The sequence below is a fragment of the Polyodon spathula genome, chromosome 6 (assembly GCF_017654505.1).
Source record: "Polyodon spathula isolate WHYD16114869_AA chromosome 6, ASM1765450v1, whole genome shotgun sequence".
In the NCBI taxonomy this organism is placed as follows: Eukaryota; Metazoa; Chordata; class Actinopteri; order Acipenseriformes; family Polyodontidae; genus Polyodon; species Polyodon spathula.
In genome coordinates, this window is record NC_054539.1 from 61,649,765 (window position 1) to 61,668,963 (window position 19,199).

General features: G+C 37.6%; 1 protein-coding gene across 3 annotated transcripts in view; it reads left to right on the top strand.

The window, feature by feature from the left end:
• The window catches only part of LOC121317432 (transcription initiation protein SPT3 homolog), a 189,004-nt gene extending 170,295 nt beyond the window's left edge, over positions 1–18,709 (top strand). For 2 of the 3 annotated variants that reach the window (XM_041253362.1, XM_041253363.1), the window contains 2 exons: positions 16,880–16,964; positions 17,474–18,709. In XM_041253362.1, coding sequence (XP_041109296.1) covers positions 16,880–16,921 — 42 coding nt within the window. In that variant the 3' untranslated portion in view covers positions 16,922–16,964; positions 17,474–18,709. The remainder of the gene's footprint in view (positions 1–16,879; positions 16,965–17,473) is intronic. The other variant, XM_041253364.1, reaches the window with a different exon arrangement.
• Positions 18,710–19,199: the final 490 nt, after the last annotated feature.

Sequence of the window (19,199 nt, forward strand, 5' to 3'; positions counted from 1 at the left end):
TCTCCTTTGTATATAACAAGAATTGTACTCATATTATTTAATATTGTTGATCTCTAGGTCAGATATGGCAGTACGACTTTTATGGTAAAGCTTTTTCAGCCAAAGCAGCATCTCTGTTAGCACTGGACAATACACTGATTACTGGTCTGAGCCCGATCATGATCTTTAATAGATTCTTCTGTAGTCTCTATGCTAACACTTGCGGTTTGTGCTTCCACTGATCTTTCTACCTCTGATGAGCTTTTGGGCAGCCTCAAATTATCCTCCCCTGCTCACGACATTTTTATTTGTTTAGGAATCACGCGTCTGCAGTTTCTCCAATTCATTCTTCATCGCTGCCTGCTTTTTTCAACAAGCAGAGATTCTCATGGAAGACCCATCAAACATTCCGGCAACAGACAGCTGTGCAATAATTTCAATTCCTCATTCTGATTTCCAAAGAATGTCGTTTTTTTGCCATGTGCCATTTAGTGTCAATGCTCATTCGGGTTCCAACTGCCCTCTTTCATCTAAATGACATTCACTTTCTCCTTATATCTTCTCCATCAGCCTCTCCAGCTGAAGCACTCTTAGAACATGTCTGTCTTCTCAGCAGTCGGCGTCCCCCTCTCACAGAGGAGAAACATCGGTCCAGTTCACACTCTTGAGTTCCTAGGAATAACTTTGATCTAAACTTCAGGGTCGACCCATAGTTATTTGGAACGCTTGCGTGAGAGAGGTAAGTTAGGAAATCCTTCAGGGAACGTCGTGACCCTTGCAGTGGAAAGAGACAACCTTTGCTATTGAAGATTACGACGGGGGACTGGAGTGAGGTACACCTCCAGAAGATAGTCAAACCACCATAAGAAAAATTAACTCACCAAGAGTCTAAGACCGGGGTCTTGAGTGGTTTTTTTATTTTCTGCCCCAGAAATCAAAAAATAAAAGTACTTCCTCTAGGATAACAGCAGCATCTACAGCCTTGTAAAACCGTCTTCTTATTGTCTAGAATTAGAGAAACACTATTAGTCTCATTTTGCAGAAATTCGATCTTATCAGGCAAGGAGAAGGGAATCTATTAATCACATTGAAGAAAAGTCCGATCAGCCTCTTCCCCTTATAATTATCAAAATAAAACTACAGCTAGTCTGGAGGTCCAGGGGCATTATTATAGTTTTATTTGATGTCCAAGAACCTTCCAGGTAGCGCGTTAACGCTGCTAGATCGAGGGAGTCGAGTTTAGAGAACGAGGTCATTCAGACAGGTAGTCTCCCTGCTCAACCTTTTTAAGTCCATAAATTCCTCCATTCAGCACAAGTCGTTTGTGCAACTACGCATTCATAAGTTTAAGCACTCTATTTAAGAGCTTCCTGCTAAAGGTTAGGGTCACAACCACCCCTATCGTAGTTCTACCATTCCGTTTTAGTTGTCGGGAACATGGTCACCTAAGTTAAGTGATGAAACCAGCCCTATCATACCAGGCGATTCTTACATTCCTCTTAACTCCTTACGCGGAGTATTCCCGCTCAACAAGTATGGTAGCATGCCCGGAGAGGGGGTCCTATTTTACCAGGACCAGAGGTGTTTCCTCCCACAAAGGCAGGGTTTTTTTCTCTCTGCCGACTGGTTAGATTAGGTAAAAAAAAAAAAAAAAAAAAATTCTGAGGAGAAACATCGGTTGAAGCCCAGTCGGGGGTCCTCTTTTGAGAGGAAGGTTTCCGCTGGCCAGAGGGTACCCCCGGCCAAATAACTTTTAACTATATTTTGTTTTCCATTCTGCTGCTAATCTATTCATTTGCACTCCTGCCAGTCTCCCCCATTGGAGAGCAAGATACTCCAAACTTTAGAGCTAGTCATTTGACTCACTTGTCGAATGTGGCTCTTACTGCAGGGGGGTGGGGGGGAGAGACCTCTGGCCCTCTTTGTGTTTATTTCTTATTCTCTTTTCTAGTGCTTTTGTTCTCCCTAAGTAGATAGCGAGGCTCTCCATGCGGCCTTGGAGCGTCAACTGAGTCCGACCTCTCTCTTGACTAGATGACTCAGTAAACCAGGGAGCCCTTGGTTCGTCCTCCTATCCTTCCTTAGTTTCCCCTTGGGGGAAGTCCTCGCTTCATGGCCTTGGAGGTCAATGGGTTCAGCCTCACCTCAGCGAGGGCAGTTCTATGTGTAGTCAAGGGGAAAACCCTATTCTGTTACCAAGTCGCAGACACTTTGTCTTTATTCTAGTAGTCCCTTACGCAGGCCTGGCTCCTGCCTCGTGAACTATTATTATTAACATCATCCAAAAAACAGTGCATCATACAAACCCTGTTTTCTTATTTCTGGATTCATTTTGTTGGCCCTTCTTTATGAATTTACATTTATTTTCACATAATTATACAGAAAAACTCCAGCATTTGCTGCTAAATTGTTAAACCAACAGAGTCAGTTTATTACTCACCTTAGTGCATTTCAAATAAAACAGTATATTGTAAACAAAAAAAAAACATGTGCTAATTGAAATAAAATTGAAAGTCGGTAGTTGTCCACTTTGCAACAGCATTGGCTATGCAGAGGCTCTCACTGCAAGTAGCCCCCGTAAGCAGTACAAGTATTACAACATGCAAATAAATAATGAATATGTTTTTTAGAATATATTAAAATATTGCCGCAGGGAAGTAATTACGGTATGCTGAGGGGGTCAAGACAGAGGGTGATTAACGCACATTAAAATTAATGTAAAACAGCCCTAATATAAAGGTGTGCTGATTTAGATTATGAAGATGGTCTGTTCATAATTGTGTACCCTACAGCAGTGGTCTCCAACCCTGGTCCTGGAGAGCTACAGGGTTTTCTGGTATTCGTTTCAAATGAGCTCTCGGTTACTTAATTGCACCAATTTTATCTTAATTAGTCACGATTAACAGGTGTTCCATATCTTTAGCCATTGATGTAAAGACACCTAGAAAACTGCAGTTCTGAGACTCTCCAAGACCAGGGTTGGAGACCCCTACCCTGCAGTATCTGTATACACTAAATCCTTTTTCCCCTCCCTTATGATAACTGATGTACTACTTTCGACCACAAGATAAACATTATTTTGTCTGTTTTATTATAGTACTCAGTCATTTTTGTATTTATGCTTTCAAATGTGGTAACATTAAACAAGTTAAAAGAATAAGTCATAAATAGAAATAAGTATGATCTATTTGGAAACTTAAGAAGCAGTAATATGTTAAAGATTTAACCACAATTCTGAAGAAAAATGTACTGCCTGTATATCAGCACACGAGCTGCTCTAGTTACATTAATTACTTGAAACTGTTTATTTTCATATTTGGCATAACGTCTGTTACACTAAAAACCACGTCTAATGATCTTCAGTGTAGTAAGAAGAAGAAAAAAAGATATGCTTTATAATAGTTTGCATGTGTGAGCTGCTGTCCCTGGCAGCAGCATTGTTAATAGAATGCTGTATTTTATGGAAGAGACTGTCTGTCTTTCAGACGCAGTAAATGTCTTGCCTGCTGTGACTAAACAGAGGATATTATGATACTGTTCAAAGATAAACATCTCTCCTTTTCAGTTTTTCATCTTGCTCTGTTGGCAGAGATGCAAACTTATTAGCAGGGAACAGCCGAGCGCAAACATATTTCTTCCTTCCTTACTCAACAAAGTTTGGAGAAAGTTTCTGGCTTCCTGACATGAGCAACTTTCTTTGCTGTGATTCTTTGAGATATTAGTTTAAAAAATATATCAAAAAAGGAGCTGCCCGAGAAGTAAGCACTTCCTTTCTTACTAATAATTCAGCAAAATCCTTTTTTTTCTTTTTTTTTTTTTTTTTTTCTTTTTTTTGTTTTCTAAATTTTAAAGTCGATTTTAAATTATCAGCTGATGTGGTATTATAGTAGATCTTATTTCTGTGTAAAGAAACATTTGTGGTTGTACTCTTAATATTTTGTGAAAGCTAATGCTATGCACATGGTGATTATTATTATTATTATTATTTTAAATACAAGGACATAAATGTGTCTCCTGCAGTATAGAATGTCTGGCTTTTCCCCCTTTACCATATTAAAATAAATACATGCCTTTGCTGTTTATCTCTTTACTTTGAGTGTTACTGTATTTTAGACTTAAGGAAATTAGTTGTAAAACCGTGTTAAACAGTTTTAATGTGTAACAATGTCTTTGTAGGTACCTGATCAGCGTCTCATTTAAAAAAAATAAATAAATACAAAAAAAAAAAAGATTTAGTACTAAATTGCTCTCACACTGTAAAATCACATATGAAAACCAGCAACAAAATTTTAGTAAGAAATATGACATTTCTTTTATGAAAAGTTATTTAGAATTAATATATGCATTTCAGTAGCAGGGTACACTAAAATAAAGACATTTTACTCAAAACCAAAACTCACACATGAAGCAGCTCTGTTGTTGTATTAACAATGCTTCTAATAGGGAATGATTCAATAAATGAAATAAACAAATAGAATTAGGTTTATTTTTTAAAACAGAAAATATTGCTTTAGCAGATTTTTATTTTTTATTTTTTTTAAAGGAAACAGATATATATAATGATGATTAATTTTAGGTAATCGCCAGAAAAATAATCCTTTGAAATTCAGCCCTGATTTCTTTTGGGTCAGTTTAAGGTACTGCTGTAAAAGTCTACTTTAAATAAATACACTGAACAAAAATATAAACGCAACATGCAACAATTTCAAAGATTTTACTGAGTTACAGTTCATATAAGGAAATCAGTCAATTGAAATAAATTCATTAGGCCCTAATCTATGGATTTCACATGACTGGGAATCCAGAGATGCATCTGTTGGTCACAGATACCTTAAAAAAAAAAAAGTAGGGGCATGGATCAGAAAACCAGTCAGTATCTGGTGTGACCACCATTTGCCTCATGCAGCGCGACACATCTCCTTCGCATAGAGTTGATCAGGCTGTTGATTGTGGCCTGTGGACTCTTCTTCAATAGCTATGCAAAGTTGCTGGATATTGGCGGGAACTGGAACACGCTGTCGTACACGTCGATCCAGAGCATCCCAAACATGCTCAATGAGTGACATGTCTGATGAGTATGCAGGCCTTGGAAGAACTGGGACATTTTCAACTTCCAGGAATTGTGTACAGTTCCTTGCGACATGGGGTTGTGCATTATTATGCTGAAACATGAGGTGATTGGCCTCAGGATCTCGTCACGGTATCTCTGTGCATTCAAGTTGCCATCGATAAAATACAATTGTGTTCGTTGTCCGTAGCTTATTCCTGCCCATACTATAACTCCACCGCCATCATGGGGCACTCTGTTCACAACGTTGACATCAGCAAACCGCTCGCCCACACGATGCCATACATGCTGTCTGCCATCTGCCCGGTACCATTGAAACCAGGATTCATCCGTGAAGAGCACACTTCTCCAGTGTGCCAGTGGACATCGAAGGTGAGCATTTGCCCGCTGAAGTCGGTTACGATGCCGAACTGCAGTCAGGTCAAGACCCTGGTGAGGACGACGAGCATGCAGATGAGCTTCTCTGAAACAGTTTCTGACAGTTTGTGCAGAAGTTCTTCGGTTTTGCAAACCTACAGTTTCATCAGCTGTCCGGGTGGCTGGTCTCAGACTATCCTGCAGGTGAAGAAGCCAGATGTGGAGGTCCTGGGCTGGCATGGTTACACGTGGTCTCCGGTTGTGAGGCCGTTTGGACATACTGCCAAATTCTCTAAAACGACGTTGGAGGCGGGCTATGGAAATGAACATTCAGTTCTCTAGCAACAGGTCTGGTGGACATTCCTGCAGTCAGCGTGCCAATTGCACGCTCCATCAAAACTTGAGACATCTGTGGCATTGTGTTATGTGACAAAACTGCACATTTTAGAGTGGCCTTTTATTGTCCCCAGCACAAGGTGCACCTGTGTAATGATCATGCTGTTTAATCAGCTTCTTGATATGCCACACCTGTCAGGTGGATGGATTATCTTGGCAAAGGAGAAATGCTCACTAACAGGGATGTAAACAAATTTATGCACATAATTTGAGAGAAATAAGCTTTTTGTGCGTATGGAAAATTTCCGGGGTCTTATTTCAGCTCATGAAACATGGGACTAACACTTTACATGTTGCGTTTATATTTTTGTTCGGTGTCGGTAGAAAATAAGTTATATTAATAGTGCAAGGCCTCAATGACTGTGAGAATTTTCTTTAAAGGGAGCGGCACTATTTAAGCAATGTAGAAAATATGTGGCAATGGCACCAGATGCCAGATGCTGCACTTTAGTACCCAAAAAATATCAGTTAAAATAAAACCTATAATGTGTTCGTTAAAGATACAATGTATAATTGGGGGTCTGCTACACCCCTACACAATACATTTTTTTTAATACAGTGTCATCTTTATTGACCAAAGGGAGACACAATATGTATGCTACCATTTTACCTTTTTCTGCTGTCGTCCTGTTGAAGAGACCTATTCTAAGCCAGAAATGTCCTGTAGACCCCAGATGAATACTTAATAATTAAAGATAATCTATTTCTGATCAGCTATGTGTTCCTCAGTTACGGTTTCTGCCTTTCACCCAACCAATTAAAATCTGTTTTGGATGCCTGTTGAGACTTTAATATATGTGGGAAAAAATCATCCAGGGTCACTCATTGGGTTAAAGGAATGCATTTTATTTTTACACTTTTTGAACCTCTGTGTAATGTGGTAACCACTGTACTTCTACCTCCTTGTCCTGTCAGCAGGCAGTATTTCACCAAAGATATATTATACATCCAATTAACTCTCTAACATCCCAGGCCTCCCTGTTTCAAGGGCTGACAAAATGTTGAAACAGCCTATAACCAGCCACACACATAACTGTGGGCAGGGACAGCTAACCACCTTGTGTTGGTCCAGGGTCTAAGTGCAGCTTAAAGGTTGGGAGGCATACAGACCTGACATGTGGAGTATGAGCCAGACCCCCCAGCCCCTGCCCCCCACCCCCACCCCCCCAGCCCCCACTGTCACAGTCCACCTGTCTACAGATCAGTCTAAGAAGCTTGGGATCTTCAGAACACTAGCTTGCTCTCTGGCGATTCCTATTCACTTCCCCACTACAGAGTCTGTATGTCAGTATTTTATTTTATTTTTAAGGTATATGTTTGGTTTTTGTTAATTCCTGAACTGTTGTGAATACTTTAAGGAATGATGACCTTGGACCATCCTCCCTATGAACTGCTGCACAGTATAGAACAGATGACATGTTTTACTTATTAAAGATAACAATATTTTTTTTTTCTTCCTCTCTTTCCATTTGTTCGTATTGGATTTTGATTATGAGGTTACAGTGTCTGAAGGGATGTTTTTAAAAGAGCGCATGCCACCCGGTGGCTCAATATTGTAATTGTTTTTGTTTAGTAGTATTATTTGGAATCTGATATCAGTAATTGGCAAGTGTGTCCAATTAATTCATTCCATAGGGGTTTCACAGGTTTTTAGTTGGCATAGCTTTTGGTATGTTGATTTTTTTTAACGCTACCCAGGCTACTGATACCATGGGTAAAATGTATATTCATTAGTTTTTTTGCAATTGTCCTAAACAATTATTGGCCTATGATACAGGCTGAGTGGGCTAGAGGGGGCCAGGAATTGTTTTATTTGTATTTTATTATTATTGTTGTATTTATCCTAAATATGAAATCCTTGTGTCAATCAGTTGGAAAGTATTATTTCTTACCACACAGGTTTCAATAGGCATTCGGAGTGTGTTGACCAACTAAGAGCACAACCTGTTTGTTTTGCTGTAAAGAAACATTGCCAACATTGCTGTTGCAGAAACATCTATTTAGGTTTTAGATGCAGGACCCCCAGATCAGCACTGCCGATGTTTAGGTCTTTGTTTCTCAAAATCTTAAACATATGGGATGGTCCACGCCAGTTCTGAGGGCATACAAAGGTTGCCGCTTTTGTGGATTGTCTCCACCTGGACTGGTGGTTGATTAGTCATGCTTCCCATAATACACGTAGCAGCTGATGTCATTGTGCAACAGTCCTATCAGTAGGATTTAGAGAAATAAAACTGCATGGAATTACATCAGACAAGTCTGTCTGGTCAAAACAAAAACCAGCTTCCAGGTAGACATGTGTAAGCAGCTTACATTAAGACAAGACGAGACTGCCTTTGAAAAATCAACCCAGAATATTTAACATTGGAATAGTCATTTAATCAACAACTTAAAGTACTTTTTTTCAACAGATGTGCAATGCTTTTAAAGAGATGGATATTTTTTGTTTCCTCAAAGGAAGTGGGCCACATATGATAATAATCCGTTTTCTTTTCCAGTCACAAAGTCTAAATAGTTAATTCTGGGGGAGGAGACTTTGAAATTCCTTCCAGTCTCAGAGCTGTTAATGCTACTAGTGTCTAAATTAAAACACATTTTGCCCAGGAAGGAACTGTTCCTTCAGATATTGTGCTATTATTTCCCTAGTTACATCCGTATATTATAAACTTACCATTAAAGTTGAATTTGGATTGCAACCCATTTCCAATTAAGAGGTCTGCCTTTGTGTGTGTAGTATGTATAGGAAACTGCTCACTACTTGAAGCTTCGAAAGCATGTTGTTCTGTGCTTCAGGATTTCCTCTGAACGCTAAATTAGATCAAAGATAAACTTGGCTGCAGTTCTTGCCAAAACAAAGTTAGATCTGTAATCTGTGTAAAGGATGGTTTATTTTTGTACTTAACAGAAAGGTATTTTATTTGTTTTCTATTTTTTTGGATTATCAAGTTTTTCTCTCCACAGCAGACCATTCCAGTTCCAGTTGATTCGTTTTTAAATAAAATTCAGCCAGATGGGATTTTGGAATAGATGGGAATCGTTTTCTTAAATAATTACCTGTACCTGTGATTTTATTACAGTTTTAAACCAAACATTTGATTTTCAGTTAATTGATGTGATGACAGAATGCTTAACATAAATAAATAGTTTTTATATGGAAGGAGTTCTGTACTTATTTTTCTTGGTTCTTAGTCGCATGCACAGTGCTGTGTATTTGTATATTTGGAATACAGAGATCCATTCAAATCATGTAAAGACAAACATATAAAACATAGGTTGTACAGTGTAGCTGTGTGTTAGTTACAGAAAAAAAAACTTGATTTTTTTTCTGTCTGGGCCAAAGTAGCTGGTTATGATGTTCAGAACTTTATTAGTAGTGCATTAAAGTGTATGCAGAGGAAAGTGATCCATAGTAAATCTGTTTGTATATGAACTGTAGTTCTTCTGCGGCTTTAGGGATTACCAACTGCAAGGTTGCAACTGCTTTATCCTTAGCCTTGTGAAATACAAATTGCCTTCTAATGCGGGCCTAGTTTACAATTCTAGCTGGTTCACTCATCTTTACTTAGGTTCATTTAATTAATTCGACAGTCCAGAGTTCAATCGCTTGGCAAGACGCATTGCTTAAGTTTGGTGACTGAAAAAAGGCCATTGCCCATCATCAGACCTCCCCATCGGTACAGGGGTTGCAGTTCAAAATAGCCATTTCCAAAAATGGGTAAAATGTTTAAAAAAAATTAAATATAAAACATATATATATATATATATATATATATATATATATATATATATATATATATATATATAAAATGTACACACACACAAATATTAACATAGGCAGATCATGGACACATTAAAGGACATTTAAACCTGTAAGAGCACATGTAAAGTATGCAAATATATTTGTAAAGATAAAAGTGAAATCGCGAATAGAGAAAATAAATATTCAGTCTAAGAAACCCGTCATGCAGAACTGGCAGCCTTCTTTATGGTATATTTTGCAAAAACGTAACAAAAAGGTACGTAGGAGACAGCATTATATAAAACAGTACAGAATCACCTTTCTAACATAAGAAATAAAAAAATGAACACAAATTACCTACAATCGGTAGCATAAATAAATGAGATAATGTACAATACAGAAGAATAAAGGAAAATAAATGGATAAGTAGCCTCAGTACCATGATGTCTGAAGGTTTAAATATAAAGGAATAGTAGATTGTTACATCATTATCTATGTAGAAAATATTATCACAAACAATTAATTAATATATTTAAATAGAAATAAGTGAGTATGTTTGCCATGGCATCAAAAGCCTCCACTGTTTGTTTCCAAGTCCACTTTCCCTTGACAAAGGTATGTTAAACATACCCAAACATTGAGAAGTTGGCTCTTTTTTTATTTATAAAACAAAAAAAACCCAAATAAACACATAATGGGATGTCGTAGCTGTAAGGGAAAAATTTTGATTTTTTTTATGTTTAAAATGAGGGAATCTCTCTGTTTTATAGGTTCCATGCATGAAAGTTAATATTATATCCTGTCTATTTTTTTCCAGTTTGCCAGCCAGTTAATGTTCCAGGCATGTCTCTTGTTTAAAGGGCAGGGTTCCCTCTCTAATGTTAAATAAACCTTCTGCTGTCTGGGTCTTGTCTCACTTGCTTAATTTCTTTTTTCAAAATTTATGAAAAATTGTAAGAAAAAAATAAATACGAAAATATTACTTAAAAAATGTTTCACATGGCAGTTCGGGCCAGAGTTGGAGCATCTGGTTTGAGTTATTTTTTAAATAATTGCAAGCTAAAGAAAATGAAGAACTCAAATATAGTAAAAGGAAAAATGTAACTCGGGATGTCACACAAACAGGATATGCATATGATGTACTTCTGTTTGTTAATCAGTGTCATTCAGCTTTCATCCCTTGATTTTTATTTCTATTTCTTTTTAAAACTTTGATGTTCGCTCCCTCCGTCAGCAAGTAACACTGCAGTATATGGATCCGCACTGTAATCAGGTCTAGACTAGGGATGAGACAATAGTACATTTCCACGATACAGTACTTAATCCTTTGATACCGTCTAACCTGAATAGATATTCCAAAGCTGCACGTAGTGCCAGTGACAGATCTACGAACAGTTAAGTGACACATAGTGTTATATCTGATTATATTATTATTGTTTTCTTGTGTTTATCACTTATTGCGAATTGTCGTGTTTTAGTAAAAATGACTTCACGTGTTGTGCACTCAGCCGTGGATGTTCGTTAGTCCTTCAGCTGCCCTGTTACACCTGCTCCTTCTGTGCCATTATAGTCACAAGGAGTAGTACACACAGAATTGCATCAAGATGATCCACTGTCTATCACTGTGACTGATGAGGCAGTCGATCGGCGTTCCACTGGTTTTTTTTTTTGGTTTTTTTTTTAAACAAGAACGCTACCTGCCTGAATAAACAGTGCTGGGTTTTGGAGATCATGCTTAAAAAGGCTTATTTTGCTGCGCAGCTGGGAAATTATAACAGCATCTTGGTGGCTTACCAGAGCTGTTTATTAAAGTCTCTTTCACAGAGTCACGGACCCACACCACAGCAGCTGGAAGAACTGCGGCTGGTGAATGAAAACCTGCTCCATATATCTAAATATAACAGGCAGGCAGTGGATAGGAACCTGGCTGCGCTAGTAGCTGCAAGACATTAGCTCTGGCTGTCTCAGGCGCTCACAGCGGATGGTGACAAGGCACCATTGCGGGATACTCCCATTACTCCAGGTCAAACTTTTTGTCCTGCGGTAGATGACATGCTGCAGTACTCTCATCGGGTGTGTGGGTCTACTAAGAAACTGGTGCGTCTGATGCCAAAGAGGCCGTCTCCAGTACGTGGACAGGCACAAAACTGGAAACCTAGGTTCCAGCAGCCTACAGAGTGCCAGAGTGCAAACCACGCGTTCCCAGTATATGTACAAGTAGGGCGTTTTTCAAATGTAGTGTCTGCCCAAGGGGTTAGACCCTACAACCTGTCTCATAGCAGTTGTACTGCAATTTTTACAGGACCTATTTGATGAGAAGAAATCCCCCTCTTCTTTAAAGGTCTGTTTGGCAGCCATTTCGGCTTGTCATATTAAGATTGATTCAGTCTGCCCAGGAGCTCATTTCCTGGTGGGACAATTTTAAAGGGTGCTTGGCCGCTTCGGTCACCTATGAAGGACATTGTCCCTCGTTGGAGGCTTAATGTGGTGCTGGAAGCACTAATGGAGTCTCCCTTTGAGCCCTTACATTCAGCAGAGCTGAAATATGTATCAATGAAAGTGACATTCTCACTTGCTATTACATCTGCAAAGCGAGTGAGTGAGATGCAAGCCTTTTCAGTTGCAAAAGCCTGCTTAATTTTTGCAGAAGCCAGGGTGAAAGTCACACTTCTCACTGATCTTGCTTTTTTGCCAAAAACCATCTCGGCATTCCACGTGAATCGGATGGTAGAGCTTGAGGCTTTTCATCCGCCTCCTTTCAAGTCTGATAGAGCGCGGCAGCTTCATACACTTTGCACGGTGTGGGCACTAGCATATTATGTGGAGAAAACTTGAAGTTGGAGGCAGTCTGAGCAATTGTTTGTCTTTTATGGGGCTGAGTCCCATGGGAAAGCTCTGTCTAAACAGAGGCTACCAAGAGGAATCACAAATACGGTTCAGACTGCATATGAACGAGCCAACTTGCCCCCTCCAGAGAAGCTCACTGCCCATTCTACCAGTGGCATGGCAACTTTGTGGGCTTTATTCCAGGGCACAACTGTCAGAGACATTTGCAATGCAGTGGTGTGAATGCTGTAGAGCCACAGAACCCTGGGTTTGGAACAAGAGTGTTAAGGGCAGCCTCAAGCTTAATCCTTACATCAGAAAATTGGAGGTGAGTTTCCTCTCAATGTTTTTAGCCTTGTTACTTGTACTGAGTTCCACATGGTAATGCACAAAGTGGCCTTTGCCGTGTCTTTATAGCTTTCAATTGGTCTGCAAATTCCTTGCAACAGCTTTGGTCTGTCTACCCATGAGGTAATGGTTAAATTTTGTACTTAAAAAGGAACGTTAGATTATTATCATAACCCTGGTTCCCTGAAATAGAAATGTAACCATTAACCTTCAAGGTCGCTGCATCTTATTGCAGCAGTCTTGAGGGAAAAATGATGACGTTTTGAGTGTCAGCAGTCTCTTTTATGCCCTTGGGGGCAGGGAGTGACTGTGTCACTGGCACTGCGTGCAGCTTTGGAATATCTGTTCAGGTTAGACAGTATTGTATCAAAGGATTAATACCCGTGAGGTAATGGTTATATTTCTATTTCAGGGAACCAGGGTTATGACAATAACCTAACATTTTTTTTTTTTTTTTTAATTACGCTTCAAACAAAACATTTTTAGGCTCACAATTTGGGCTTTCTTGAGAAGACTTTTGGTTTTGGAGAGTATCTCTCCAACCTGCTGACCCGCTATGTCCCTGCATGCAAGCTGAGGTCCTCTGACTCTGACTTGCTTGTTATACCCTCGCTCTCTTCAAATCAACTCTCAAGACCCACTTGTTCCCTCTTGCTTTTAATGCTCTTTAAGCCTGATATCTGCTGTTAGCTGCTGTCTAAATTGCTGTTTCTGATTTTTCACTCCATCTTATTTGTATGATTCTGTAGGACGTCCACAATGTTTAGAATTCACATCCCTGTATTTAATGTGTTATGCATTGTTCCTCTTGTAAAGTGCTTTGTGATCGTGGCCCACTATGAAATGCGCTATATACAATAAATAGTGATTGATTGATTGATTTGGGAAATTCTTTATTAAAACTGTATTTTGTTTTAAATATAAGTGGCCAGGCTCTGTAATACAGTCTGTTTTACTCACAAGCATTGTGCATTGTAAGTTAAATATTACTAACAGATGCTATAGGGTCACCTTTTTTAAACATAAAATGACTTATGATTTAGTAACATTGTAATTAAATGATCAAGTCACAATTCTTCTTCTTTTCTTTTTTTTTTTTTTACCGATTTCTTCCCGAATTTCATGAGCAGTGCAGTGATTTAGTGTATTGTTGCAATCAAGTTGTTGAGCTGTGCTATTGATGAGAAGCTTAAATATAAGGGTCTGTCATTGCATTTATTACTTGCATTTATTACTGCTCCTGTACAAGTGAAACAGCTCAGCATTCATTGACTTTAGAGAGGTTCATATTTACAGTAGCTTTGCAAATATACGGTACCTTTTATTAATTTAACTGAACAGTGCAGTGTTGGGAAATAAAATTTAAAAAAACACTGATGACAAGCGGCTCCAAGCAGCTTGTCCTTAAGCTGTACAATACATTTGGAAACATGTTTTTTTTATTTATTTATTTATTTTTTTTAATGAAAGTGAAAAGTGAACACAAAAAGACATTGCTTAACATGCTTTTTGAAATGTTAGATACAGACAGAAGCTTATTTTATTAGGAAAATGATCGGCCTCACTGAGCAGCTGAGAGATGACTGGGCACTGTGTTTTGTATCTCGCATTGACCCTTTGGAAACTCAGAGTCGCTTACTGTGTTTAAATTTACACATTTAAACGTAACACATTGTTTTAAGTGTTTAGATTGCAGTTTTACTGCATCACAAAGTAAAGTCAAATACTGTAGCCATCTCAGGGAAATGCGGAAAAAAAGTAAACCTTGCTTGTGCAGACAGGAAAGAAAGAAGTATTGCACAAGTGTTAGTGCCTCAATGGATCTCTCTCTCTCTCTCTCTCTCTCTCTCTCTCTCTCTCTCTCTCTCTCTCTCTCTCTCTCTCTCTCTCTCTCTCTCTCTCTCTCTCTATTAAAGTTACCTTGTTTGATGACTGAGATTCCCTGATATTTGAACTCCTCTGGTTGATAAGTACCCAGGTGCACCACATCATGTTGTTTGAAGTTGCTCCTGCTTTGGTTGTTGTGGTTTTGCCATGTGTTCTGCAAATTGGATGGCAATCTTCAATGGTATTTCCCTTCTATATAATGTCTGTAGGCAAAATACAGCCACACCAATGATTTGGAGAAATAGCTCCTATTGTTCTGCTTAAGCCATGTTGAGTCATATAATTAATTAATTAAAAAATGTCCACAATAGGATTATCGTGTATATCTGTAATACAATAAATTGTGTCATCCCTGGTCTAGAGTCATCCCATGATCTATATATATTATATATATATATATAATATATATATATATATATTATATATATATATATATATATATATATGGAAAAGCAGCTTCCTCGAAGGAATATTGAATATTGATATTTGTCAATTTTTACAGTAGTTATATGGGTGCTTGAAATAGAAAGACATGGGCTAAGAGGCAAAAGGTTAATGTATGTAAGTTATAAAAAGGTGTTTGCTAATGGAAAAGAAGCACAAGCCCAGTTTTGAAAATAAAATATGATTAGCAATTGGCATAATAAAAAACACTTTCTCCCTTGTTTCTTATTCCTTAAAATGCTGCTATTATATGAAAAGTATGACAAAAATGTCACCCCTAGCAGAAAAGTCTCAAAGGACTTTTTGGTGGCCAGTTTCAGTTCTCTGTCACATGCATTTTCTGTTTAAAGATTGAAATGTTTGTTTGCATACCACACTACATTAAACTAATTCAAAATACTTTTTAATGTATTTGCCTGCTAGAAATGACTTTGTTTTGTACTTTCTAAGAGTATAACAGTTTTATTAGGGGGTAAGAGTAATCATTCTGTTTTTATTAGAGAGGGAAATGTGTGCGTTCAGTAGAAAGGTGAAAGTCCCAGCTGTAATATGGTCAATTTAATACATCTGGAAATTTGAGAATGTTAAGTATAACATCCAGGGCCTCTGTGAATTTTAAAATATTTTACCATTGAGCAGAAAATCTCCGCCTTGTGTATACTGGATGAACAGACACAGATTTAAGGAAAACTTTTTTAAATAGATAAAGGTACTGTATATGATCTATAACTGTAGCTGTAGCTTTGCACCAGGTATTCTTTTAAGAATATGAATGTAATTATTATTTTTATTATATTATGAATAATTTTCCTATAAACTTTGGAGTTTTACAGTCTTATTATACATGCTGGTGACTCTAGATCTGTGTATAATAGGATTGTTCGTGTATAATAAGGTTAATGATAACATTTTTAACCACCAGTACAAAACACCGCCAATACAAAAACATACAATCGCCTGCAGATTTAAAGTTTTATCCACAGAAGACAGGAACACATTTGTGGAATAGCAGAATAATGTAAGTACTCTTGAGAAAAACAGTAAGCAAGATACATTTAGTAAGAAATTACATACGCCACTTGCCCTCTGTGCAGACTGATGGCCCTCAGAAAGCAGAAGCTCTTTAGAAACCCTCGATAGACTTATTATGCACACTTGAGAGTAAAAGTAGGTATATGAATGAATGCAGGGAAGCACTGTGGTTTTGTTTACATGCACCCAGAACTGGTCGTACTTTCTTAATTGTCCGGAACGTAGCCACGCTGACTGAGCAAAGGTCAGTTCTTCTCCTGGCCAGATAATAACTGGATACAAAAGTTACGTGGTTAAAATGTGACACTATAGACTGTCATTACCTCTCCTGTGATAGACCCAACACACTGCGCATCATTGTTATTATAAATGAAGCCTCGTAAGCAAAATCAATTCACACCACTTCAGAGTATTAAAACTGTTTGGTGTTTTACACTCTTTTTCATATTATTTTTTCAATGTGATAACAGGAATTTGATTGAATTTAAACAGATAGTAAATGCCCCTTTCTGCCGACATGTGCAGCACAAGTAATTAAAATGTTGAATCCCCATATGTTTAAGTGTCTACTGTTTTCCTGAAATAGTACTACAAACCACTTGTTAACCACACTGAAGATTTTTTTTTTTTAATAGACAAAGTGGTTGCTTAAAACTCTACCACCAGAAATGTTCAGATTCAAACAAAATATTACATTCCAGCCAGCTTTGTCTACAAAACCGGAAAAGTGGCCTGCCTCTCTGGAGCTGAAGTGATAATTCATTGCAGATTTTTCTTCCCCTCCCTCTTCCTCTCTTTGACAGAGTGCCTACCACAGAAATGAGATGACATTTCTAGCCTGTTGATTGGAGATGGCTGAAGAAACCGGAAAGGTGGTACTGTTTGAAGGTGACTTTTCAGCATTCAAAAATATATATATATATAAATAAATAAATGTCTTCTGATTTGTTGCGACCAGTTTCTCCAGCCCCCACATTTTTATTTTCTTCTTGTTTACAGTTTAAAACAGTTTGCTAATTAACTCCAGGATGTTTTGGGGACCAATGTGTAGGTGGATAAGTATACAGATTGCATGATTTGGTTATTGGATCTAAATTTATAGCAGTTGGCCAGCATCGCTAATCAGCTGTGTTAAACTATTAAATTGGTAGAATTTATGTATAATTGGTTTGTTTTCGTGACAAGCTTTTTTTTTTTACAGGGTTGAAAATGGTGTAAAAGTATGTTACTTACTGTGCCTTAAACTCTATATTAATTCTGATGGAGTCGTGTCCCTCCACTTTGTGCCCCGTTGCCAGAGTTGATGTACTGCTAGGTTTAAGTGCTTAGAGATCTTATTAAGATTTGCCACTGTCAATGACATTAAAACAGGTCCCTTTGTCTTTTATTCTTTCTAGACTACAAAGAAAGTCTGCCGGCAATTCCTTCATGGTTTTATTCATCATCGAAATCCTTCATACGAGACATTCCCTGTGTTCTTGAAAACACTTTGGTCTTCAGGGACTTTGAAACTGCACCCATATTAAAATTATTTGAGTTCAACAAACTTTAGTTGAAAGGAATTTAATATCAAAGTATTACCGTAATTTACTTAGCAGTGTTACTTACAAAAACAAAACTGGACACCTTACAACACGTTGATGTTTAGAATGCTAATGGTTTGTCAACTTGTAATGTTTTACAATGTAAATAAAATAATTCACAAAATAATTTAATGTTTTTATACAGTTAAAGTCATGTTCTTGAATGCTGTTAAGGAAGCTTGCAACTAGAGATTTTTTACAGGTCCAAAATAACAATGGAACCAGCACAGTTCTTGCCTCACACACACAAACACTGCAGAATATAACAAATTAAAAAAGCAAAGGCATAATTTAATCAAACAAACTAACAAACAAAACATATACTTGCATGTAGTGTACTTGCACATATACTTGTATATCATTTCATATTGCTGTTCAAAAATAGTAGTTTAGACATGATATTCCTAGAGAACATTAATTTAATTATGCATGAAAATTTTCTACCTGAAATCTTTTAGCTTTTGGGTCTGACTGTGAAGACCTCTACTCGCAACAAAATATTATTTTTACGCTCACATCAAAATGAATCCGTGCTATAGATATTCCAAAGAGTTTCCCTGGGTACAACACACTTTTTCCAAGCTCTACAATATTAACACACTCATCCAACTTCTTATTTGGAACAGTAGTTCTTTTCATAGAATACTATAAATGTAGGATTCTTTAGGGGAAAAAAAAGGTGTGACCATCTGCTGCTGAATAGGACATAAACAAAGGCATTTTTGCACATTTGTGTGAACAAAAGCAATCCATTCAGCAGAAACCAAGGTCTTGTTTACAAATCATGTCACATTTAATGATAATCTTCCACACTGTCTGGTACAGTAATCCATTGAGTTGGTAATACACCCAAATTCCTGTAACCTTTTTGCCTCACAAAGTTATGTTATTGGCATGTGTTCTCATTGGATCTATTGTGAAGTTTTCATTACTACTTTTTGATAATCCTTTGATATTTCTGCACATTCTTTAGAAACCTCATTGAATATGAATTGTTTGTCTTCTCTAATTAATGCTATTTTGTGTTGTCAATTAAGTTGAATAAACAGTAGGATATTTACATGGTAATGGATATGCGTGAATGTAGTCCTTGCAGTGATGAAACTCAAACTCAATCATCCATGTGAGGTGCTTCTTTACAGGATCTGGACTTGCAGATCCATACTGCAGCCCGAGGATAGGGATTGCTGTTGCCTCTGCTTACAGAATCTCGTGTTATACAATTTGTTCCTACAAGTCTAATCAGACTATGGAGGGGAACTCTGTCTGATGAGTGTCCCATTGTACCTTACTTGTCCATCAAAGCACACTCCTGGCCTCTACTGAATTTCTGAACCATGTTTCGCAAACTCCAATGTTGCATTCTGTAGCTATTGAATGTCAGGTTAAAAGTTGCATTTACTTTTTTTTGGTATGTGAAGCTTTTAACTTTGCAAATTTGGTTTTACTGCACAATGCTGTTTCAACGGCATCTAGCAGTGAATAAAACATTCAAGAAGAGTAATGAAATAGGGAATGTAGTTTTCCAGATTTTGCATTG